Below are 25985 nucleotides of genomic sequence, written 5' to 3' on the forward strand. Positions count from 1 at the left end.
CTCTTTGAATAGCATGTGCTATTAATGGTACATTCCTGGGCATGTATTCAGCAGATTTCCAGCAGCAGCTTTACAATGACTGCACTTCAAGATAATGAGAGATACCTAATTCTCTCACTGTCCTCCTCACTACCACAAACACTACTTCTCCTCAAAGCATCCCCTGCTGAGAACCTGAAACTCCAGCAGTCTTTTCTGCTGATGTTACACCTGTTTTTGCTGGAGTATGCTGGGCCACTGTGTCTCAGAGAACATTCATTTTAAATTCAGCATCAGAAGGAATTTGGCAGAGATATTTGCTAGGGTCACAGTATGCAGTGGACACATCTTCAAGGAATACCCAATGGACTTTGACGAAGCATTTCAAATGTTGGGTTTGAAGACAGTCAAGTGCTTGAGATTATGCATGCTACAGATCCCTAAAATCTGAACTTCTCCTGTTTGGGATCTTGTCCACCCTATAACCAACATAGAAACTTTCCTTTTGTCAGTTCCACTTCCTTCTGTTTATTACTGTGTGCGTGTGCTACGTAAAATTTGGCACCCTTTCTTAATTAGAATTTGACATTTGGTTGCACATAATTATAAAACTGGAAGCTTTCAGAACTTGCAAAAAAACTCTGTGCCTTGTCTCTGAACTCATTTTGAAGTCAAATATTACAATTTGGAGTGCTAAGAAAATGTGTCATTAAAATACTCCTGTCATTTGCAGAAATGTTCACATTAAGCATAAACATGTTTTATATTCTCATTACTTCTCAATGTATAGCAAGTGGCCTGTTAATTTATTAAGGCCTCTTAGTTCTAAAGCTGTCGAAACAAATTTCAATTTAGGAAGGCATATTCAGATCACAGACGTTATTGATCGTCTTAAAAGTTGGCTACTGGAGCTAGAAGGGTCTGTCACCAACTCCATTACAGCTACTTTTAAAGTACTTTAAAATGGGCTGAATTTAGCCATAAACTTCAAAGTTTAACAAGTATGATTTAAGTACACAGAAACCTCACAACTAATATTAACTAAAATACTCAGTTTTTATAGTCTATAAAAAAACCCCAAAAGCTTATACAAAATCTTTCTGGTTCTCTGATTCTCCTTTTCCGCAAGGATTTTTGACAGGTAAAAAATTTAAAAAGAAGACCAAAAAAAACCCAACAAACCCAACACACTATGTGCAAATACATTTGCTTGCCACAGAGTTCTGAGTCATAGATGCTAGTTGTCTATATTATTCTTCAGAGAGGATGTCTCCTTTCAATCATCCCTAGCTAAGAGGAAAAAGGGAGAGAGCAACTGCCATCTGAGATAGCTCTTATGGCCTAAGAAACTCTGCAGAGATGTAGAGGCCATTTTGTACCCCTCATATTGATTTTAAAATGAAAAATCTTGCCTTTTGCACAGATATTAAGAAGAAGTTTTATTTCTCATGAAAAATTTGGTGTCTGCAAGTTTTGGATGTACTTTTGAAATTTATTACTAGAGTTGTCAGGAAGTGTATTTTCTTAATAAAATAAATCTGACAGTGTTAATCATTTAAAAATAAATCCTTAACTCCAGATTTTATATCTTTATTAGAGCTCACAAAAACTAGTGAAAAAGGTTTTTCTAAATAAAATTAAATTTAGAATAATTTTGGTAAATCTATTTTTAGGGTTTCTGTAAGGTCATGAATCTCTTCAACTACCAAGCATATGATAAAAGGCAAAAGCATATGTGAGACCCTCATCCTCTCCATTAAAGACCCCTCCTATGTGTGATGTACTGGGAGCTGCACATGGATCTTGTCAGACACAAGGTGAAACATAGATGAAATTCATGTTATATAAAATGCATTTATAAGTATGAATGCATAGAAATATAGTACACTTTTAGTATAGTATTCAGTTTTGGACATTAGGACAGATAGAACACAAAAGGATGGGAGTTGCTTTAAAGTTACTTTCAGAACTTGCTGCAGGGGGGCAGAGTGAAGGTTACATCAGTCTGCAGTATGACTCTGTACTTCATACATTGCAGAAATCTGAACCTGAAATATCCTCAATCCTACTTTTTCTTGTCCCCAGGAGTTTCACATTGAAACATTTTCCCCCATGCTTTTTTCAATGAAAAAAAGACCTCTTCATGCTTTTTTTTTTTTTGGACGTGAAATATCTGAAAAAAATGGAAGTGTTATTTGCTGGCTTTTTGAAAGATACTGCTCTTCCAGAAACAGGTAAATACACAGTTGTAAACTTGAGACGCAGAGAGTTGAAGTGTGCTTGTATCCGAAAGTATAATTTCCCCTTATTAAATATGTTCTAACATTGAATGTAAACAGTGGCTGTGCCCTGAAAATTTTAGAATGCAATGCCGTGTCTAAAAGCCAAGAATGTTATAGATAAAATTTTTTAATTTATTTGTATTAGAACTCAATGGACATATCCCTGTACTATGTTGTACTATGTTGCATACACATCCACTTTTTGGATGTTGTATAACCAAAAAAAATATTTCTACCACAGTAATTTTCTATATAAGGAAATAGATACTCCAAAAGCCACACTGCCCTATTCCTGTCTTTTGTCTGAAATTTAGAACCCACTTTCTGTAACAAATTGATTTAAAAACCCAAGAAGATATAATGCCTGTAAGAGAAAAGTATGCATCCTGGAATTGCCAATCATTCTAAGTCCTTTTTTATGCAATAATAGCTCTTTTCAGAATTTACCACCAGGTTACCTGCATGCTGTTTTCCCTACTATTCTGTCCTTTGTTACATTTTAATTGCTTTCGCATTTATTTTTGTACAGACACTAGTCCTGTCATTGTTTTTTTCCTAAAAAAAAAATATATCTGGTCTGTGTCAAAGGTATGTTTTACTTGGGAAGGTCTTTACCAATTTATTGTATTAAATAAAAAGCTATATGGGCAAAGTACTGACAGTTTTCATAACAACTTGGAGGTTTCTGTTCACAGAGGAAATTGACTATGTGCTGAAGCAGTATTGGAGGTCTGAGATCATTTGCTGAATGCACTTGAGGCACAGTTACTCTTGCTACTGTACTGGGACAGAAAAAGACTGTGTGAATTATTTGTACAGTTCAACAAACTTGATAAAGAGATGGAGTTAGGGATCTGAAGACAATCTTAAATGGTGACAGAAAGCAGTTGTGATGGAATCCAGCTTTAACAGCTGCTGTGTCAAATATAAACCTCAGAGACACTTCTCTTTTCTGCCCAAAACCTGTATTAAGTAGACCCCTGGCAGCCTCCAGTTCATTCAAAAGAAAGCAAGCAGGCTAGCTTTCTGAGCACATAATTGAAAAGATAGAGTTTTGCATGTTTTGAGTTCTTTTCCCCTTAGTCTGCAAAGAGAAAAAAAGATTAAGAAACCTTTGATTTGTTTATAATTGCAAACTGGATATCTAATTCTGGGAAAAGGAAGACTTCTAGCCAAAGGACCACTGCACAGCCCAACCTCTTAAACCAAACGTAAGCTCACTGAATTTCAAATTTTTCTTCAAAATTCTGTGAAGAGGAGACTCACAGAAAGAATGCTATTTCAGCCAGTTTCAACTCTGTTTATTTCTGTAGAGATTTCAGTGTTTGACACATTGTCTAAAATTCCCATACTGGTCCTGTTCTTCATTAACATTATTCTGATTTATACCATTTCTTACTCCAGGCACATGGTAATTTAGAATAAGAAAATGGGTTTAGGTTATGATCCTCTGCTTTTTTATTTTAGTCACTGCCAAAAAGTTAATGTTGAATGAAAGAACTATGTAGCTTTCCTATAGTAAATACTTGATATTCACTGTCAGGAGTTGCACAGATGTACTTCTCATGGTGATAGATAAAATAACAAACTTTCAAGGGTGATGAAAATGTTTTAACAAAAATGGAAAACATACAGTTTTAGGTATATCTAGGTATTTGAGTCAAGATAGTTAAGAGGCTTCAAAAAAACAGGTAGCCCATGAATCAAGTCAAAATTATGTTTGATGGTAGCTACAGTTCTTTATGTTCAATGAATAAGTCAGGGCAGTTTCTCATCTTCCTGCGCTTGAATACCTCCATTAGAGAAATCTACCATGCCTTCTGGGATATGGTGTACTTTTCAGTAAGAGAAAGTGCACAAAGACCTTTACTATCATGTTGGTGTGTTACTGGGGACTGGCACTGGCTTGCCATGTAGAGACCATTATTCCTTACATAACTTTTGTTTAAGTGCCTGGATTTTGTAAAGGGTATTATGGATTAGTTTCTTGTTGCCATTTCCCTTTGCAATCAATTTTGTATTTTTTAATTCGTTCAGAATCATGTACTACTTTGACAGATACTTTGTGAAACTAACTAGAGATGCCATGAAGAGCTGTGAATCAGTATATACAGATGATGCATCAGTCCTTCAAAGCGTACTGCAGTTCTCAGAAAAGTCTTACTTGCTTTGCACTTTATAATCTACAGTGCTCTGTATGTACAGTAACCATTTTTCTGTGCCATTTTATATTATTTTGTGCTAAAATGTTATTACTTTCCAAAAGGCCAAGTGACAGGTGGATGTCAGGAGGATCTGCCTCACTTTGTCATTTGAAAAAGTGAGCAGCAAGCAGTTTCAGCCTAGTGTAAGAATTTTTAAACCACATACCACTAGCAGAATTTGTGTTTTATGACATTTCTATAAAAGGCAACTTAGCTTTGGCAATCTAACTGTGTAATGTAGTAATCTACAAATGGAATATTTTATTTTCATTGGTTTCTATAACATAAAATAAGTGATTGAAATTAGTTTTCGCTATTGTTTTCAGATAGTTTCCATCCTCCTCCTGATCCTAAGAAAGATGTACGCATCCAGTTAAAAATACTCTTATACAACAACTCTGTGTTTCATGTAAGGAAGCATGTTTTGCATTAGGATGCTAAGTTATTGTGACTGTCTGCTTTAACATTAGCTTTTATCTTTTTATCTTGTCACTGGAGATTACTTTCAAAAATAGAGGTTTTCAAGCAAAAATATTAGTGATCTTTGAATAAGTGTTCTACAGTTCATTTAGCATCCTGCTTCACAAGCTGCAGAAGAAATTGGATATTTGCACCTTTTATCCATTGGTTGTCCTCATAATAAAAACATTTAATTAAATAATAAAAACATTTAATTAAAATTATCATTTCACCTGCTGTCCAAAAGCAGAGCCTGATATCACTAACCCAAACCCTCAGACCAGTTCTACTCTTCAGTTATAAGTTTTCATTAGTTAAACCCCTCTTGAACTGCATTCTGCACCTCAGTGAGACAAATTCTGTGAGCAGAAGCAGTAAAATGGGCAGGAGAAAGAAGCAGTAGAAGAAGAAAGAAGAAGTAGAAGCATAGGAGTTTTCTCCTGCAGGCTCAGAAACAGCTAGAGCCCTAATGCTCCTGTGAAGTAAAATTATGATCTCTCTGAAATACACATTGAATTTCCAGTACAGGCTTTTGCTATAAGCCATTGTTACCCATTTAAGGTGCATCCAGAACTGAAGTAACTGCCAAGTGCAAAAGCCAAGTGAAGGATAAAACAGGTCATTATAGTCAGACTGCCAATAGATTTTAGATATCTTTTTGAACATAACTCCAACCAATGTGATAAATCCATTCAAGTGATGTTTATTACACTGAAGTCTATAGTTAAAGAGAGCCATCTCTACCTAATGAAGAGCAGTAGTGGAAAACCAGCTTACCCTAAAGGGGTATTTCTTCAGTCTCTAGGACAACTAACTTCACCATCACTTTTTAGATGGAAATATTTTCCATTGAGATCTGCTTCTTTTTCCAACCAGTTATGATGGGAAGGATCCCATCACACGTATATAAGAAATGTTAATTTTAGTACACTAACACTGGGAGAATGGGAAGTTGAAAGTCAGCCACAGAAGATAATATTTTGTCACTTTCTTTTAGTGAACATTCAGAGAAGTGCTGTGTTAGCCCAAAGATGAAAGATGTCTACGTTGGCCCATATCTTTTTGTAGCTTTTTCTGTGATCAGTAGGCAAAATAAAATTATACTAACAGAGGTGTCATTCCCACTAACAGTAGTGAGTGGAAAGAAGCTGCTAAAATAGTGCTGTTTTGTCCTTCCAGAGAAGTGGCATATTTGGATTTTTTTTTAATTAATATATAGACATTATATTAGAGTACTTCTGCAAATAAATTGATAACAAACATTGCTACATGAAAATTAGCAAAATACAATCAATCTTTTACACGTGCATTTTAACAAGCCCTACTAACCAAGCTGGAAAGAGGATTGTGCTAGTAGGATTTTCAAAAAATACTGTTTCAGTGGTGTTGACTAAATACGAAATCTGAGCCCAGGGAAATCAGTGGCAATCTTCCTACAGATTATGCAGAGTCAACATTTTTGACTAATTACTCAGAGTTAGCCAGTATTTGGTAGTCATATACAAAGAGATCAGTGGTATTTCAAATTAAGTAGAGTTTCTAGATGACAACAACAGTTAAGCAGCAAGAGAGCTAAAATGGCGCCATTAATGATATATACGACTGTCATCCTGGAAAATTATTTTTTTTCCACCCTCACAATCAGCATTTCCTAATTAAAAAAAAAAAAAACAAAAAACACTCTGTTAACATATTTACTGAGAAAACATTCCAGTCACTGTACTATTAAGAGCTAACATGATGATATTTATTTTCACAAATTGAATACACAGTGTCGTAAGATTGTGGAGATATGTCTATCAAATCCAAGAAATAAATGTCACAGCCACGTTAAACAAAAACAATAAATGACAAATATACTGAAAACAACAAAACACTGTAAAGCTTATAGTCATCAATGATAATTTAAATTATTAACAATGTCTAAAAGTTCACAAATTCATAGTAGTACATTAATACCAGTGTTAACTTGTAATAACTATATTGTAGATTTAAATTGTCTATCATTTGTCACAGATCCTGACATAATTACATGTGGCACTAGTCTATGAAATAAGTAACAGAGCTCAATATGCTTACTTTTCAGTAACTACAATCACTAACATCAGGAATAATTACCTCCTGAAATTATTTTCATCCCCTTCTCTGTATGTTAGCACATATAAGTACACTTCTCTATTTGAGTTATCTCATCTAGCAAAATTACTGGCATTATCAACTTCTAAGTGGTCATGCTCTTCTTAAATCCTTATGCAAAATCTTTTGAAACAGCTTCTATAAAATTTGGAGCAGACATGAGTATTGTAAATGTGCAGATGATGGCAAAAAGGGTGAATGCAACCAGGCATAATCTGTCTATGACAGCAGCTGCAAACTTCCACTCACTGCAGATCTCTTCACCCTCATCTTGTTTCCTAAAGCGCATTGCTATGAACTGAACTTCCTCCAGAATCTTCACAATTACTGGAATAGTATCTGTTAAAGCTTTCTTTTGAGCAAGGTCAGTTTCTTCTGGTAAGGAGCAAGTAGTCTTCCTACTCTTGCTACCCAGATCATTGTTTTGGAGGCAGCATGGATTATCCATCGTGTGGTAGCTATAGATCATGTTGCCATTGCTGGACTGTTGGCCAGGCAGGACATTCATCTCCATGCTGCTTACGCTCTGATGGTGCTTGGGATAGCTATATTTGCAAGAGAGGGGCTTTATACTTTCCCCAGGCTTTTTCATTCTTAAAAACCAAGCACACCAATTCAGCAGGATGACACGGACCTGAAAGAGAGTGATCATAACAGAAATAAAGGCAAACCCCTGCATTTTAAATTTTTTTGAAAAATTTTGTGACTATCATAGTTAGCCTGTATGGTCCTTTAGAAAGACTGACTGATTTCTGTGTTCTCCAGCTATCTGCTTTGAAATTATTTTTTGTGGGAGGGATCTGTCTTCTTTCCAAGGATGACCTTTTCTTAGATATGTCTTAAACACAGAGGTGTCGAATGCCCATTTAGCTTATAAAGCAAAAGAGAGGTAAAATCTTATTTTAAAAAATTATTCTGGAAGTCCTGTTTTTAGCAAACAAACCCAGATCTCGGCACAAAATCGGCTGCACATGTTCCAACCATTTCTCAATTAGTATGGCAAGAGATACACCTAAATATTAATGTGTTCAATGATTAGGTTATGCTGAACAAAAAAAAGCAACCCTATGCAATAGGCTGACAGCTGGTTTTAGCACATTCTCCACCCTCATCTCTATTGTTTAAATAAACAGCCTTGGTTGCTCTTCCTTCTTGTTGTGTTTTGGTTTTGGTTTGGTTTTGGGTTGTTTTTTTTTCTTAATTTGAAAGTCATTTTAATGCTCTTTTGAAGGGTTCAGCCACATAATACATAAAAACCCTTTTAAAAGCCATAATAGTAAACCAATTAACTGGGCAGTTCAAAATCTGAATGCTGCTTTTAACTGCTGTCATTTCCCTGTTCTCTGGTGTACAAGTGCTCTGATGCATCACAAAAGCTCTCTAACTTGCACATGACAGATTTGTTTTTTTCTTGTCAAGGTCATCAAATAAGCTAACACCAGAGAATAAGTCCAGCATTTTTTCCAGTGAACTAAGCTTCAGATATTTTGTCTGAAATCTGAGCCTGCTATGCTTTCTACTATTTTCTGAGAAAGGCAGTAAAAACGTGAAATGAGGGACTCAGTAATTTAGTTAGGACAGCTAACTAAATCAGTAAAATCTTGTAATTATAAAGTCCTTCAGATACTATGTGTACAAAATGGACATTTGAAGAGTGCTTGTGAGAGTTCCTCCGGGAAGGTAGGTGGGCTTTTTAATGAGTTTATTATTCGGGTTACAAGTAAAATAATCTGATGTCCAGAAGCAAATAGACATGACAGTCTTGGCCTAGGACTGCTTTTGTGATCCTGCTCCAGTCACTTTGGCGTTGTTTGACTCAGCACCACACTTACCTCCAAAGTTGTTTTAGGTGCAGGATGAGTTGTCTCCTATATTTACAAAGAACAGATGCAGGGATGGGAAAACTATAGCTTACACTTTAAATTGCTGCTGTAATGACAAACATAATTTCAGAAAGGAGGAGGCATTAAATACCACAGGTGGGAATAATAATAGCAAAAGCCCAAAACAATGACCTATGTAAGATGGTTGTACAGTTTCTGAATTCTGGAGTGTGAGTTCTTCTGAATCACAGGTCCATGCCATTTTCTGTAAGCCTTTCTGCTTCTCTCCCACTAATAGATCTTTTATACTATATCCTGAAAGACTATTTTCCTGTAATGCATATTATTCAGGTTTCACTGTGGTCTTAAATATTTTATTAATTCCTCCATAATCAACAGAGACAAGTAGAAAACTATAATGCAGCAGCATAAAAAATTGATCCTGCATTTAATTGAACTTACTTAATTACAATGTCCTCTGCTTATGGACATAAAATAGAACATCACGGAACAAATTAAAGGTCTTAATTGCAACTATGTACCAAAAGTATTTGTGGCAAAGGGGAGAGAGAAATTAGTTATCCGGTACAGTGAAATTCCAAAATCCCAAGCCAGACAAACTTTGTTATTAGAAAATGTTAATATGTCTGCCTTAACTCTAGAATTCGCCTAGACTTTGAAAAGCTTATTTCCTGGAAAACAGACACTCAGACATCAATCTGTTCTTATCATACCAGTTAATTGAGAAGAGAGTTGTAGCATAAGGGTTGCTGAAAAACAGTCCAGGCATGTTAGTATGGCGCTGTAACCCATTCCTGATTTTGTCTGTTAGCAAACTGCTTCTTAGATAGACCTTCTTTAATGCTTTTTTTCCATGCTAGCTCAGCTGATATTGTCAGAAGTGCCAAGTAGCCAACAGCTCTCATTTCTCAACCAAGTAGCCAACAAATACCTTGACTGCACACCTTGGATTTAATGCCTCTCTTGGAAAATGTTGCATTTAGTAAGTCATAAAAGATTAATAGAAAGGCAAGCAGAATTCTCAGCAGTGGAGTAAGGGAAGAGGTGGACATCTACAGAGAGGCTATATACTAACATGCACATCTCCTCTTAATTCTGGTTCAAAGGCCAAGCACAGAGCCCTTGAGAGACAAGAAGGGTCAAAAAGCTGCTCCACTGTAAATAGTTTAGAAAGTGGGAATCTAGGCAAAGCAGTCAAGTTTTACAGATGTAGAATTGTTCTCACACAAGACCAATGCCTCCCCCTACAGCTTCCTCCAGTAGCTGATTCAATTTAATCAGAAGGCGAGAACAGCTGTGTAACAATATCCAGTGAACCAGGGTTAGAGCTTTGCAATAAACTGATGTCTGGTTTTGGCCCATTTTTGTGGGGTCAGCCTTTTCTATACATGCTTGGCATTCATCCTTTTTCTCTTGAGATCTCACAGCCCTGTCAGCTTGCCTGATCTACAGCATTCACAGCCTATCATCTGTGCTTCCTAGTAAAGACTTTCACAGTTCTACTTCCCGATGGCATTTTGTTTTTAATAAAGGCCAGTTCGGCTGTTATGCAATTGAAAAGTCTCCTCAAAAGTGAGAATCTGTTGCATGCTGAGTTTCCAACCAATAGGGCAAGAGACTGGTAGAGAGCAAGAGCTGACCTGCAGGACCTGTGAGCATATTCAAAATGAACCATTGTGTCTATGCTCCTCAAAAACCAGACAAAACAATAAAATTGTCAATGAGGGATGTTGTGCTGCTACATAGAATCATAGAATAGTTAGGGTTGGAAAGGACCTTAAGATCATCTAGTTCCAACCCCCCTGCCATCACCAGGGACACTTCACACTGAACCATGTCACCCAAGGCTTCATCCAACCTGGCCTTGAACACTGCCAGGGATGGAGCATTCACCACTTCCCTGGGCAACCCATTCCAGTACCTCACCACCCTAACAGTAAAGAAGTTCTTCCTCATATCCAATCTAAACTTCTCCTGTTTAAGTTTCAACCCATTATCCCTGTCCTGTCACTGCAGTCCCTAATGAATAGTCCCTCCCCAGCATCCCTGTAGGCCCCCTTCAGATACTGGAAGGCTGCTATGAGGTCTCCATGCATCCTTCTCTTCTCCAGGCTAAACAGCCCCAACCTTCTCAGCCTGTCTTCATACAGGAGGTGCTCCAGACCCCTGATCATCCTCGTGGCTCTCCTCTGGACTTGTTCTAACAGTTCCATGTCCTTTTTATGTTGAGGGCACCAGAACTGCACACAATACTCCAAGTGGAGTCTCATGAGAGCAGAGTAGAGGGGCAGGATCACCTCCTTTGACCTGCTGGTCACGCTTCTTCTGATGCATCCCAGAATATGGTTGGCTTTCTGGGCTGCAAGCACACACTGAAGCTGGCTCATGATCATTTTCTCATCAGCCAATACCCCTAAGTCCTTCTCCGCAGGGGTGCACTGAATTTCATTTTTGCCCAACCTGTAGCTGTGCCTGGGATTGCTCCAACCCAGGTGTAGGACTTTGCACTTGTCATGGTTAAACTTCATGAGGTTGGCATCAGCCCACCTCATATCCTGTCCATGTAGACCACTGAAGTATGCTTACTGAGATTTGTGCCTTCAGGTCTTGCTTACACACAGATTCACCCAGAACTCACATGTACCTCTGTTTTGAAAGTAGGATGATTTAAAACAGTACAGCACATTAAGAAATTGTTAGTATGGTTAATTGCTACTGGACTTTATTTTTTTTATTTTATTTTTTTTTTAATTTGCATTGATGCTGCAGTTTATTTTTAGAAAGGCTAAAGTAGAAAGCTGTTCTGTGCTCAGGCTTACACTGGTAACCATGTGACATTCAACATCATGTCAGGATAACTGTTGAGCATGACAGATGTGGTGAGTGAGATACCAGATGATGTCATACAACCAGACTTCTTTGAAACCAAGGTCGGCAGGTAGTTGACCGTGACCATTTGTTTCTGCTTTCATTCCTTTGTTATTTGTAAACACAAAGTATACCTTGCTTATTCTAAAATCTATTATTTGGAAAAGAAAAGAGAGAAAAAAAAACATCATTATCTTTTAACTTTAAAATCTAAAGGTAACCCATTCTTCCTAAGGGCCAGATGGCATTGGTACCAGACTTCAATAGGCTAACCTAGTCTGCTGCAAAGAGGGTCCACATGATAACGCACAGAGAGCTGATCAGATGATAGCAGATAAAATTGTTTTTCTACACAGACAAACGGATATGGTTCAGCAAACGACATCTTTCCAAGCCAGGGAAGTCCATGGGTCTCCTTAGTACAGCAAGACTAACACTGCAGTGTTGCTTCTCTGTTTCTGCTGGTGGTGAAGTAACTGAGCTCGAAGATGTGAGAAGCACAGCTGAGTTCAGTATTCAACACCCCTACCACTCTGTGGTATTGGGCCTTTTGATCTACCAGCAACTCAGACAGCCGGCTCATAACTGAACGAGTTGCAGATAGAAGTCAATTGTCTTCAACTCCTATCTTTGTTTAGGAGACTACAGCTCTGTCATGAACTACAGTGACAAACTCTGTAAAGGCACAAAGTAGACGATCGGTCCAGCAGAGACTAGTATGCGTTTGTTTAGTACTTTGAAATGTCACATTCTATTAGTACTGGTGTCAGCTGGATCACAAATCAAGTTTGCCTACAGGATTAACATTTGTAAAGGTGCTGAGCAAGATTACTCTGCCATGACTCAACCACCCCACTGTAAATTTAAATAAAAACTTAATAACAGATAATGCAAAACCAAATTTAGTATGTTTGTTCTTTCCCTCCAGTAGCAAACTTAAGTGTCAAACATATTGTCCGTAGCTGACTGTTCAGATCAGTGGAGAGCAACTGTCTCTCATCTATAACTAGTTTATTTTAGCTTTTAGAATTTTTTTTTTTTTTGTTCAGTAGGCTGTTAAATATTAACTGCTTACCCATTTGGGCATCTTTCCTGCTTGTGGGTCATGATGGTGAAACTGTAGAACCAGTACTGTTACCACCACAGACAGACCAACGATGACCATGATGCTAGCAAAATACTGAGCTGCAAGTAAAAGAAGACTTGGTTAGGAAGGGAGAACACAAATAAAAGGCAAATAATATTCATTGGTCATGCTTTAAGATCTACATTTGAGAAGCGCTGCGTAACATCCAAACATCCTCTTCTCTGGTATTTCCTACTGGAGCATTTGAGGCCTTTGAGGTTTTCAGTGTATCTGCTCACTTATCTCCTCTCCAGCAAGGGAAGGGCTAGAACCAGTGAAAGGCATAAACTGCTTGGGTTTTTTTTTTCCTAGAGAGGAATGTAAAGCTCCCTGCAAAGGACCATCTTCCTGCCTGCTGCCAGGACAGCAAGAAGCTGAGCTGACAAGACCAGGTGAGCATCAGTATCCCCGATGCTGGTCCATGCCACAGTACCAACAGAGATGCTGCACAGTGTCCTCATAGTGTCACTGGAAGCCCTCACAAAGTGTCACCAGACCCTACACCCTCCCTCACCCCACCACTGCTCACAAGATATTAAGCATATTTTTTAGCACCCTCCTTAGCTCCTCGAGACCACATATTTTGTTCCTATGAAAGCACCCTACACCCTTGCTTACCACTAAATTTAAGCCTGCCATACAGGAAAGAAATCAGTATCTTAAAAGCAAGAACTGAGACTTGAAGTTGTATCTTCTAAGTGGCAGTACAGCTTCCTCAAGCCACGATGGAGCCTGATGCACTGGAGTGTAAAGCAGAATTACTCACAGGGCTAACGGCATTTGAAGGTGGTTGTGGCAAAGTATCAGAGAGCATTACTGCTGGCTGATATGATAGGGCAATGTGGGACAGCAGGTGAAACTGCCCCAGACTGCAATATCCTCCCTTCCTCAGTTCTTCCTCCTGCAGCTTGCAGAAAAAGTCAGAAATTCAGTACAAGCTCCAAGACAAGTTTTGTTCCAGCTCTGTTTCTTGATACAGATTCCTACTGCCTCAGCAACAAAAAGCTTGTTCATAATAATGAGGTTCTCAGCCTTCCTGAAAACAATTCTCCAGTTGCTTCAAGAGGTAGGCATGGCTTTCCATGGCAAAATGAATTATGCAGCTGGATTAGAATAGTCCTGAAGGTAAGGTGAAATTGAAGGGTCTCTGTTGCACTTGCTCATGAAAGAACAGTTAGGCAGAAGTACAGCAAAATAGGAACTCAGGTTTCAGGGAAGCTGGCTGATCTGATTCTCATATGCCCCTTGTAACAGAAACACAACAGTATTGCTATTGCTGGTTTAAGTACTGCCATAAGTCATTAAATTACTTCCATAATTTCTACACATTTTGAGGACACATCAGAATTCAAAGGCCTGAAATAATCTATTTAAAATGGCATTGGCTAGGATTTTTCACAGATCCTTGGAAAATTAGTAACCTCATTCAACTTAGAAATAACTTGGGGTTATGTGACTCAAGATCCTAGCCAACGATTACCAGAGGAGTTCACACTCTGTTTTTCACCCCATAAACCCAGGAACAGAGGGCATGACTTATGGAGACTTGCTAGTAAACAGGAAAAACAGTTTTCTCAGGAACAGACTGGAGCTGTAGAGGACCTGTGAACTCATAAAGAAAGATGTTTTATGGTTTGCCTAGTGATAGGCAAGGAAGGATACTCCAGTATCTGAAGGGGGCCTACAGGGGTGCTGGGGAGGGACTATTCATTAGGGACTGTAGTGATAGGACACTTCAACAGGGGAAGTTTAGATTGGATATAAGGAAGAACTTCTTTACTGTTAGGGTGGTGAGGTACTGGAATGGGTTGCCCAGGGAAGTAGTGAATGCTCCATCCCTGGCAGTGTTCAAGGCCAGGTTGGATGAAGACTTGGGTGATATGGTTTAGTGTGAGGTGTCCCTGCCCATGGCAGGGGGGGTGGAACTAGGTGATTTTGAGGTCCTTTCCAACCCTAACTATTCTGTGATTCTATTATCTGCATTTGGGGGTGGGAGCACTTCTCCTCAAGGTACAGTGAAGTTTTCAGTTGCAAAATAAGGATGGAATGTGGTACTTCATCTGTATTACCAATATCAGGCAACCAAATGTCACAAGATATCTGTGAAATAAGCATGTAGACATATGCAGCCCAGGCAGTTGCAGATGCTGTATTCATTTTGGGGGAAAATGAATTTCACATTCATTTGCATCCCAAAGCCTTGGGGCAGACCAAGCCTAGTTTAGGGCTGGATTTTGCCAGCCCTGAAGAACTAGCAATGAAAGGGGATAAAGGAAGTAGCAATGGCTGGCACACCCACCATGTCAGCCTTGCACATTTCTAACTGGGGATTTGATGGAGGCTATGCCTCCTTTCCTGTGGCCAGAAAAGGTAGAGCTAATTGCCACTGTTCACAAAGTAATTGCTAGATCTTCCGCCTATGGGTGTCCTTGAAAGCATGACCCTGTGCTTACAATCCAGCCCCTGCACTGGAGCAGAGCTGCAGGCAGGGGTGGCCAAGACCTAATTGGGCCTGGGTTCGGTGATGATTCACTTGTAACTGAGGTACATCCATGAGGCAAAATCATCTTGTCTCTGAAACTGTATCCATACTCAGCATTTTCTGATCTTTCCCTCCAGGGTTTAATCCCCCATCTTCCCTTTGCTGTCAGCAGAAAACCATGGTTCTACTGCAGGGGTCACAAGAACTGGTGGGGAAGACTCCTGCACCACCTCTCATGCACCTCCCCTAAAGCATGGCTGAATCCTCCTCCAGTCTGCTGGCTCAGCATCTGTGTTCCTGGCAGTCTTTAATCCTCACATCAGCCAAAACAAGCCCATCACTTGGTGAAAGCTACAAGGGCTGCTATCCCTTTTCACTTCTACCACCACCTCTGATATGACCATGACTCAGCCTTCTCCAGTAATCATGTGAGCAGAAGAGTCTACGTGCTGAAAGGATCAAGCTACAATGTGCATAGGTAACATGTTCCTCAAAGCCATGGGATTGCAGTCTTCATTTACCTTGCCCTAGCTCCACAAGGCCCTGAATTAACGCACTCTGTTCCTGTGCCTCCACTGATGTTCTGAGCACAGAAACAGGATGCTTTCTTGTGAGATGTGGCATGGGAGACATGCAGTGGATTAAGAACTGAGCTTTAGTGTCCCAAGCGGCAGCACAGACCAGCCACCAGACTTTTCTTTTTGTCAATATCTTCGGTCCATCTTAAAAGCAGTTATGCAGTTAAGGCTCTGAAGTTGCTGCTCCCACAAAGTCCTACCCCATGTGTTTGTTTGCAGGGGTAAACACAAATCTGATTTTACGAAGAAGCTTTCATTTAAACTGCAGAAGGGAAACGCTCAGCAACTTTCACTAAGCATCTCTCTGTACCCTACTTAAGAGCTCCTGGTAGATCATCCCTGGTATGCATGGGTCTGGGTCAGCTTGGCTGCTTTACAAATTTCTTCACTAAGGGCAATGTCAGGAACACCAATTCCATACTCCAGTGTATTTGAAAGAGCAGGGACCTTGTTGCTGTATGTCAGCTACTCTGAGGCACAGCTGCGAAGGGACATACTTCTTCTGGAGGGGAACTGCTTCATTACTCTCTGCCCTGGCTCATACTCACAGCCCAGACCAGCAGAAGGAACAAGAAGACCTTTGTTTGGAGCCCCTCAATATCCCTAACTTTACACAGAGACATTTCCCAAGGATACTGAGGTCTGCACTGTACACTGCTAGAACCTCTTCATGTGTTTTTAAAGCTGCATGCTGCTTTGTGTATGTGAATGGAAAAGCTGTTTGGGATGCTTGGTTGAATCACTGACAGCAGCTACTTGTTCTTGCAGGCATCTTCAGACATCGCCTATATCAAAAGGATGGCAATGACTTGCAATTCATAACTTGAGAGGCCTCCAGTATAATTTTTTGGACCTTTTGTCTTAAAAGAGTGAAAGACTTCAGGATTGGATGCTGTGTCTTTCTTTTAGTTATGGTACTTGTAGAGGGCATAGGGAAAGTGTTTCTGTTGTGTTTTCAAACACTTCTCCTCCCACATGCTTTTGAAGAACAGAAGTGGGTGTTTGAAAAGTAAAACTGTTTTCTTTTTTTTTTTTTTAAATACTGTAAATGCATCCAGGACTCTTGGCGTAGGGAAAAGACCTTTTGTTCATAGGCATGAAAGTAACAGCTGCTGCAAATAAGAATTTCTGTTTTGCTTAAAAACCTGAGCAGGGTCCTGGCACCAGTGAGATACCAGACATGAACACGAAACAGTGAGGGGGAAAGCACTCCACAAAATCAAAAAGAGAACGTACAAGCAGATGACAAAAGATGTAACAGGAGATTAATCTCATTTTCCCTCTCTAGTCAGAACCACTAATGCCTTATGCTCCTAATTTAAGCAATCTGTAACTCCTGGAGGTGGCAAACACCACACTGCTTCCTTGTCTTAACAGTTTACAGCTTCTCTTGCTGTATGACTATCTGCAAGAAATCACTCATAACATCTGCTGCCAACATACTTATTTACAACCTAAAACTTTCATTCTTACTGAAATAATATAGGCATGATAACGAATGGCAAGGAGGGGCAATCTGCAAGTATGTGATGATAGTAGAGCCCTAAGCAAGTTTTAAAGAAGCAAAGAAGCTCAGTAAAAGAAGAAAGAAATGGATTTTTGTTATCTGGAGGTGAAGACAACTTAATTTTAATGTGCATTATTTTATACATCTTGCCAAGATGTCAAGCATCACATGGACGTTATTCATAGGAAGCAAGTTCCTCATATTCAAAAGTCCCATGCTCCCCTTTCAAACACTCTTTACATGCACCAGCTTTCAGGTGTTCCATGCTTTCTGCTACAAAACTCCTTTCAGAGCAAAATACAGAGCCTTGATCCAAAACCAGTGGTGATATTTTGGAGGGAGCTGGAAGATAATAATAATTTGCAGTACTTAGGAATTATTTGGTCAAGGAAAAAAACCTCAGAATTACTGAGCACTTCTCTGCAAGTGGATGCTTTGAATTTCCAGGTATAGAAAGTGTTTAGGGTAGAAACAAACCATCTGACTGGCCTAAGAGTTCTGAATGTTTCAAGTGAAGATTTGGCTTTGGTGCAGAGGCACACCTTATCTGTGTTAAAGTATTTTGAAAGTGACACTTTCTCAGAGCCCTGGCTGGGGTAAAGGGAGGGACTGGAGCTTCTGGCAGTTTTGATCTCAAGCTGAAAGTGTCCTATGTTGGTTGCTCCTAGCTGTTTCTGTGCATGACTGTACTTTCTGTGCCAGGTGGGGCTTGAAATCACAGACTCCCGTTATCTTTGGACCAATATAGGAGAGCAGAGCTGGGTGGGATTTTCAAAGTAAGCATTTTAGGGTCTGTCTCTGTACTGTGTCACCTTGTTCCCACACTGGTGAGACTACAGCAAAGTAAAAAAGAGGTGAGAGCAAGGTGGGTATAGGTGGATGGAGGTGGCACTTCTCAGAGAGGAGAGAGGAGTGGAGACGTTGAGTCATGTTCCTTAACATGATTCTTTATCGTGAACTTGTTCTTAATGCATGATTGCCTAGCCTTAATTATAAGGTTGCTTTCAAATGTAAAACATAATTTAATGGAATGGGTCAGGGATATAGAAACTGTAAACAGGAAGGCAGGATACTCTTTAAAAAAATGAATTCAGGCATGTGTCTTGCCTAAGGAAGGAACTCATTCTTTCTTCAGAGATGGTCATAAAAGCATTATCAAAACCAGATCTGATTACCCAGTGCTGTTTACATGGATCATATTGTCTTTATAGAAATAAAAAAAACCCAACCTTCCAGTTGAGATGAAAATACCTCAAATGGAGTTCTCAAGTGAATTACCTAAGCTTTTAGTTTCAATGGGCAGCACCTCAGCTTGTACAGAAGCTCTAATTAAAATAACAGTATTTGTTTAATTTTGATTTGGTCATGGAATCAGGAAATCAACAAAGTGGGACATAGATGTGCCCTTTTACTTAATGTGCTAGACTGAGTGCAACAGTGTTACATCATACAGCCAGGAAGGCTCATCAAATTCCCATAAAATTACATGCATTTGTAGTGTTAAACAAATAAATGCATAATTTAGGTTTTTAGAAGCAGAAAGAATAATTGTTGTCATATACCTGATCAGTATCACATGGTGTTTATGATTTTACCCAGGGATTAGTACCCTCAGACCAGTAGTTTCAGGTGTGTAACACATCTTGAGTTTTCTGCATTACTCTATATGCTTTCCTCAGGTAATGAACTCCAGCTTCCTACTTATAGACTCTTGATAAAAGTATTTTTAAGGAGAGAAATCAAAAGTAAGTCAAATCACGAGTGCAGCCAGCCACACTTCCCGCGAGGCATGATTAAACTATACTAGGAAGGGTGAGTTTAGGACAAATCTTCTGCTCTATAGTCATGGTCTGAAAGTCTTTTTGGAGTTGCACTCCAGAGATTTTAAGTGCCAGGAGGGACCTCCAGGCCCCTGTCGTGAAACAAGCCTTTAAAATAAAAAAAAAAGTTCATATAGTCAACTTGTGTTGGATTCTGGCCAAACTCTTGTGTTTGTAGCCATCGTGGGACTTTAATGCTTCTGATCAAAATGGCAGAGCTGATTTCTGTTGCTACGGGTTGTTAATGTTTTAAACAGAAATAGGTGTCTTTGCTTTGGTTCCCAGACTTTTCCTTTCTTCAGCATCACATATGAGTTTGCAGAAAGACGGGATTTAACTTTAATTAATTTTTAATTAATTTGCTTTGCACACATGCATGGGCTTCAGAAATATCTTTTTTCCCCCAAAAGGGAGGTGATCCTAGTGCAGACATGCTGCTGGACAAGTGTGAATGCAAGCCCCAAGAAAGCTGAATGAGAGCAAGAGTGAATGGTGAATGTAATGATACAGCCTTTCCATTTTCTTGACACAGTAAAGGGCTGGCTCACTGTGGGAAGGCTTTACCTATCACACTGCAGTGCAGAGGAGCAGCAGAGTCCTGGTGTCTAAAGGTGTTGATTAGCCTGCTGCTGATTTCTAGGCCAAACTTTTTGATCTGTTCTTTACAGAAAGTAATTTGGTTGTTTTTAACATGTATTAACATAACAGTCAGTAGACTACATAGAAATTGGAGTCCCTTGTGTAGGCAAGTTATACACACAGAATGAAAGATTCTCTGCTCTGGGCAGTGTTATGAACAGACAATGCAGAGGATATACCAAGGAAGAGGGGAGCCACTTTGCAGAGAGGTAGAAAAAAGCAAGTGTCTTGTCCCACCTGCCTCCTTGTGATTATTTAGGCTGAGAGGTGCTTCATTTATTGTAACTGTAAGTTGAGGTCAAGGGAGAGTGACCTCAGCTGAGAGGAATCAGGATATGATTTCAACATTTCTTTGCAAATATACTGAATCTCAGGAGCTAGCTCTTTTCTTGGTGTCATATTTGACCAGCTTTCCTTTGCTAGTTGGAGTGGAACAATGACTTAGGAGCAGGGCTTTAAACTAGGAATACTGTTGAAGGGAGACTACAACCCAAATTTAAATGGAGAAACAGTGGACAAGGATGGAAAAAAATGGTGCTGGGCAGCCAGAGGAAGAATGACCTCAGGATGGTGACAACAACATGGATGGGCTTACCTCCAGGGTCTGGTAAATATTCAGGAACAACTGGAACTCTGTGTATGGTCATGAAACAATAACACTGCTGGGACAACTGAGATGTGGAGGGGTATCTCTCACTAGCTGAATGCTCTGATGCATGCCTACAAGCTTTTTAGGGGGAGCAGACAACAAAGACAGAATTAGCCACTTTGATGTGAAGGGCTCCTCTATGGATTGGATGAATGCAGCTTGTAGGTCAGGTTCAGTGAAGAGCTCATCAGTGAGACTTAGGCTGTGGTGGCAGTGCATTTTCCAAATGCAGCTGATACGGGGATGGGACTTTCTTAAAACAACTCAGGGAAGCCTCCGTACCACAGATCCTCATTGCCACAGGAGACTTGGATCTCCTTGATGTTTGCTGAAATTGCAACACAGTGTAATGCAAGCAGTCAAAGATTTCTGAGGGATGTCAGCAATAACTTCTCGATAAAAGTACAAGACAGGCCAAACAGATGTGGTGCACAACTGGCTCTGTTCTTCACTAGCAAGGAAGAACCGTTTGGCAACATGATAATCAATGGCAGCCTCAGCATAGTTATGATGAAAAGTGGAAGTTCAAGATCATGAAGGGAGTGAGAGATTCAAATGGCAAAGTATAGACCTGGGACTTCATATGAACAGACTTCAATTTTTTTGAGGAACTAGTAGCTGAGAACCCACTGGAGGAAGCCCTGAAAGATAAATTGGCTCAAGAAAACTTCAAGGGCTTAAAGTACAGCAGCCTCAAAGGGCAAGAAAAGTCCCTTCTATTACTTAGAGAAATAAGCAAACACATCAGGACATAAGCATGGCTAAGCTGGGAGCTCATGGTGAAGCTCCAGTGCAGAAAAAGTGGTATGCAGGAAGCAGGGACAGGCTGCAAAATGAAATGTCTGTGCATTAATGCTAGTGTTAGGAATGTTATATAGCTTAGGAGATGAGACTGCCAAGGGAGTCAAGGGAAACAGGAAGAGTTTCCACCACTACACAAACAGTAAAAAGCTGAACAAGCAAAACATGGGCTTGCTGCTGAGTGGAGAGGATGATCTAGTGGCAGTGGACAGAGATACAGTGAAGACAGTGTGTGTAGTTTTCACCAGCAAGGTCTCTTATGTCTCTGTACTTAGTGACATGGTTAAAGGAATGGGGGAAAAAACACCAGTGGATGAGGACAGAGTCAAGGATTGACTGTGAGATCTGAACCTGAAGCAGTTCATGGGATCATATAGGTGTCACAAAGAGTCCTAAGGGTGTCCTTGCAAGGCCATGGAGGTCTGGAGAAAGACAGATGTTGTATCCATCTTCAAGAAAGTCCAAAATGACAGTTCAGAGAACTACAGCTCTGTCTTTATGACTCTGGTCACTGGATAAATCAGGAAGCAAATCCTTGAGGAACATTTCTGGACACTTGAGAGAGAAGGTGGTGCCTGGGAGCAGTCAGCCTCAGTTTGTCAAGATTAAATCTTGTCTGACCAACATGATTTCCTTCTACAATAAAATGGCAGTATTTGCAGACAAAAGAAGAGCAGTAGATCTCATATCAAATTCAGAAAGGCTTTTGACACAATCTTCCACTTCTGGGGTCCTTTATACCCTAAACTATCTTGTGATCTTATGAAACAAGAGATTCCGTTGCAAAGGGATTGTTGAGTTTCAGAGCATGGAGCCTGAGCACACCCCAGTGTGTGAGGGTTAGTTTTCTTCTGGGCTGTAACAGGGAAGCATCAGATGACAGTAGCCACAAGACTGTTTTAGACATTCCTCATCTGAATACCTGAAGTCAATCTCCAGGGTGTTATGAAGCATCCATGTGCAATGATTATCCTTTTGCAGCATTTCACAATACAAAATTTGTCTAATGAACAGATGAAAGAAACAGACTGTGTTTGACCTACATGACAACTTTGAAAGGTGCATTTCTAATACATTTTATATGCTCTAATTATTTGGGCATAAGGAAAAAAACTTTCAACAATACAAGCAGTCAACAAGGCATACTTCTGAGTAGGTTATCACCATCCTTGACTGAGATCCAGAAAGAGTGAAAAGATGTGAAAGGTCCTAATAGCTAAGCCAATATTCACCTGGAGAAGGGGGCCTTGATGCAACAGAGTTCCCCAACACTACTCTCCCTCAGTTTTTTTTTTATGGGTGTTCACACAGCTATGCTGTGATAAGTAGAAACTAATATCGTATTACAGAACCAATGTCTCAGTGTGACATAACTATTCATATATTTTGTTGGTACAAATCTTACCTTCTGTGGAAGACAATTGTACCAGTATAAACTGGTCTGGTTAAGGCATAGTGCAACTGCATTTCTTTACTCATTCCAAATTACTTTTGTTACGTATTACACAAATCAAAATTATGTGAAGGCTGGGCCAACATGGTTTATGTCTCCTCCCTATACACAAAGTTTCTCTTAAAATTGTATCTGCCTTTGTGGAATCATGCCTTTGGTGCATGTTCAGAGAGAGGTTTTGTTAGTTTTTTGGAAGCTCCCGAATGACTCAAAGACTATAGACCTGCTGACTGTCAGTAAGAGGCTTTCAGAAACTCTTGCCTATAGGCATTGCTGCCCATACTGTTGCATAGCCAACCTCCTCCCCAAGAGTTAAGTCTGGGATTTTAATCCCTGAGGTTATTTGAGTTAAATGCCCTTTTGTCTTATATGTAACTTATGAGGGGTTTTAATTACACAACAATGAGGGGCCCCTTACATCAGCAGCTATATATATTGTTGAATATTTTGTTCATTTCTACTGTCCAGAATGTGTACTTTAGTCATGATTCATACACAAAGATAGATCTTAGCTCAGTGGATGATACTTAAATAGATTCTGAGTTTTCCTGTGGTATTCATACTTCTTTATTTTGTAAACAAGAACAAGCTTATTCTCTCTACTCTGTTATGAGGTTAGAGAAAAATGTTTTCTCCAGTTCACAGCTGAGAAACTGAGGCTCCATGAGATTAAAGTAAAGGGATGTTCCTACGAAAATAGTGGATGTTATAATGCCTGTCTGGCCCATGTTCCCAAGATGATAATCTACCCAATAGTTTTCAGTACATGTTAAAAATTCTCCAGTGATATATTTCAATTTTGACTGTAGTATGCTGAGTTGCTTTTCATGTAAAGAGAAGAGAAGGAGAGGGGGGCAGGCAGGGAAGTGACATGTAACAGCAGGGAAGGCAGTTGATGCTGAAGAAGACAGGTAAATTTTCTCCAGCCAGCAGCACTGGGATCAGCAAAAGCTCTCTGTGAACACAGCTTCATCCAAAGTGCTGTTGAAGGGACTTTACAGACAGACTCAGTGAATCCAGAGCTAGGGCTGAGTACCATTCCAGTATCCCACTCGTGCCTGTGCACTGGAGGTGCTGGCTTTGTGCTTTATCTACCCAAACCTCCACACTGCGTGTTGATTCTGTGTCTCCTTGATCCTTGCGATTATCATCTTATCTGATTTCCAGAGCCTTTCTGTATCCCTCATGTAGCCTCTTTTCATACACGCAAACAGTAAAGCCCAGTCAAGAGATTTACTCCTGACATTGCTGAAATACAAAGCTATAGTAACAAAACCAGTCAGTCTTTGAACAGCTCTTGAGAAGCATCATACATTGTGCACAGAACAGAGGAAATCAACTTACCTATTAGTGGGACTGAGTCAGAAGTTGCAGGCATGATCTCAGCCACAAGCAGCATGAATACAGTCAGAGAAAGCAGGACAGTGATACCTTCCGGGAGTGAACATAGAGGGAAAGGATGAGAAACGTGAACTCTGCAGCTGCTCCTCTGATGTCTTTGCTGTTAAATATAACCTTGTCCTGATCTGCAGCTAAGCCAAACCCGTGACTTCACATCTGTCAGTGAAGATAAGAACTTCCACAAAGCGAGAGCATTTCTGTATGCAACTTTATCTGCTGTCTTTTAACTTTTCTTAATTACACCCAAAACTTTGCTCCTCTTTAAGTAAAGGAGAAATCTTTCCTGCCAAATGAAATGAAGATTGCAGAACTGGTAAACTACAATGCCTTTCCAAAGCATAGTGCAAACAAAGCCCAGATGGTTATTAGAGGCTAGGAGAGATTTGCACAGACATGAGTCCAGGTTTTGGATATTGTATATTATATAACACTCTCCAAAGAGCTGTAGCCTGTTTTAAAAGAAGCTCTTTGTTTGTTCTATCTAGAAAGATGGTTGCTAAACATAACTGTCATGGTACTGAGAAATCACAAGGTCAATGCAAGAACATTATCTCCTATTTTTTTTGCCAGCATTGTACATCAGCTCAAATAACACTTTTCCTTGTCTCCACCTTAAGTTTCACAGACAGCAATTGTATCCTCCACAGCCTGTGTTTTACTTCTTGTAAAACAGGCTGCTCAGATCCCTCATTGTTCTACTAACACTGAAGGCACATTGTATGATTTAAAGGTCTCTGTCCTGAAAGGTGCATAACTGACTCTTAAGGTCTCACCTGGGCCAGTCTTGTGTATGTACACATCTCCCCATCTTTTCTTGGAAGCACCCCTCCTGTCTTTATCAACACACACAACAGTAAATCTCATTTAGCCCTTCCTTGGCTGTCACTGCTTTGCGTTCACAGAGGCTCATGGCTTGGTGGTTTGAGAGCTGAATTTGGAAGTGAAAACCCAATGTTCAACTGCTGCTGCTCACACCCCTTCACTCTCTGTGTCTTAGTATGTCTTGTCTCAAAAAGAGTTAACCAGCTGTGAAATGCACTGGAACATGCTAAAGACAGAACAACAAGAACTGAAAGAGTACTACCACTGTTGCCTGTGCCAGGAACAAATTCTGCCTCATTCCATGGTAAAATCCAAAAGATTTTATAAGTGTTTAGCACAGGTTGTATGATCGCCATAACAGAAAGCTGTTCCCCTGGTTTCTGCAACCATACAAGTGCTTCTATTGCTCCTCCAGGGAAATCTTTATTCATCAAGCACCATGACGTATTTGTTTTCCATTTCATCAGAAGCACTTATGAAAGAAATTAATCCTTTAGCACTTACCTAAAGAAATCTTCTCTCCTGAATCAGCTGGCAAAAGGAAAACAAGCAGTGCCAAGCCAGATATGAGAACACAGGGAATGAGTAGGTTCAAGCCATAGTAGAGTGTTCGTCGACGCATGGTGATGGTATACGTCACATCTGGATATGGTTCTTTACAGCATTCGTAGTACATCTCATTCCTCTTGCCTGGGACACCTACATGAAAGGAGATCAGAGTAGGAAGAGAAACATGACTACCAGGTATCTCCTTAAAGTGGGCAAAGAACTGATGGTTTATGAGCCAATGTGCAACACACACTGTGCATTGAAGAGTGCTTTTAAGTGTTCTGTAGCAATTGATAAGAGAGAAAAAACACCCCCAAATCAGTTACGAGGCTGAAGTAATTTTTCTAACACTTGCAGCCAATGATGCACACATGGATTAATAAATT

General features: G+C 39.8%; 1 protein-coding gene across 2 annotated transcripts in view; it reads right to left on the minus strand.

Moving 5' to 3' along the window:
- Positions 1–6687: 6687 nt before the first annotated feature.
- Positions 6688–25985, minus strand: part of LOC101876419 (neuronal acetylcholine receptor subunit alpha-7-like) — a 61469-nt gene continuing 42171 nt past the window's right edge. Inside the window, exons 7-10 of one of the 2 annotated variants that reach the window (XM_005154868.3) lie at positions 25555–25749; positions 24172–24258; positions 12848–12957; positions 6688–7694 (exon numbers count right to left, since the gene is read on the minus strand). In XM_005154868.3, coding sequence (XP_005154925.2) covers positions 7173–7694; positions 12848–12957; positions 24172–24258; positions 25555–25749 — 914 coding nt within the window. In that variant the 3' untranslated portion in view covers positions 6688–7172. The remainder of the gene's footprint in view (positions 7695–12847; positions 12958–24171; positions 24259–25554; positions 25750–25985) is intronic. The other variant, XM_005154869.1, reaches the window with a different exon arrangement.

Source organism: Melopsittacus undulatus, chromosome Z (genome assembly GCF_012275295.1).
Source record: "Melopsittacus undulatus isolate bMelUnd1 chromosome Z, bMelUnd1.mat.Z, whole genome shotgun sequence".
In the NCBI taxonomy this organism is placed as follows: Eukaryota; Metazoa; Chordata; class Aves; order Psittaciformes; family Psittaculidae; genus Melopsittacus; species Melopsittacus undulatus.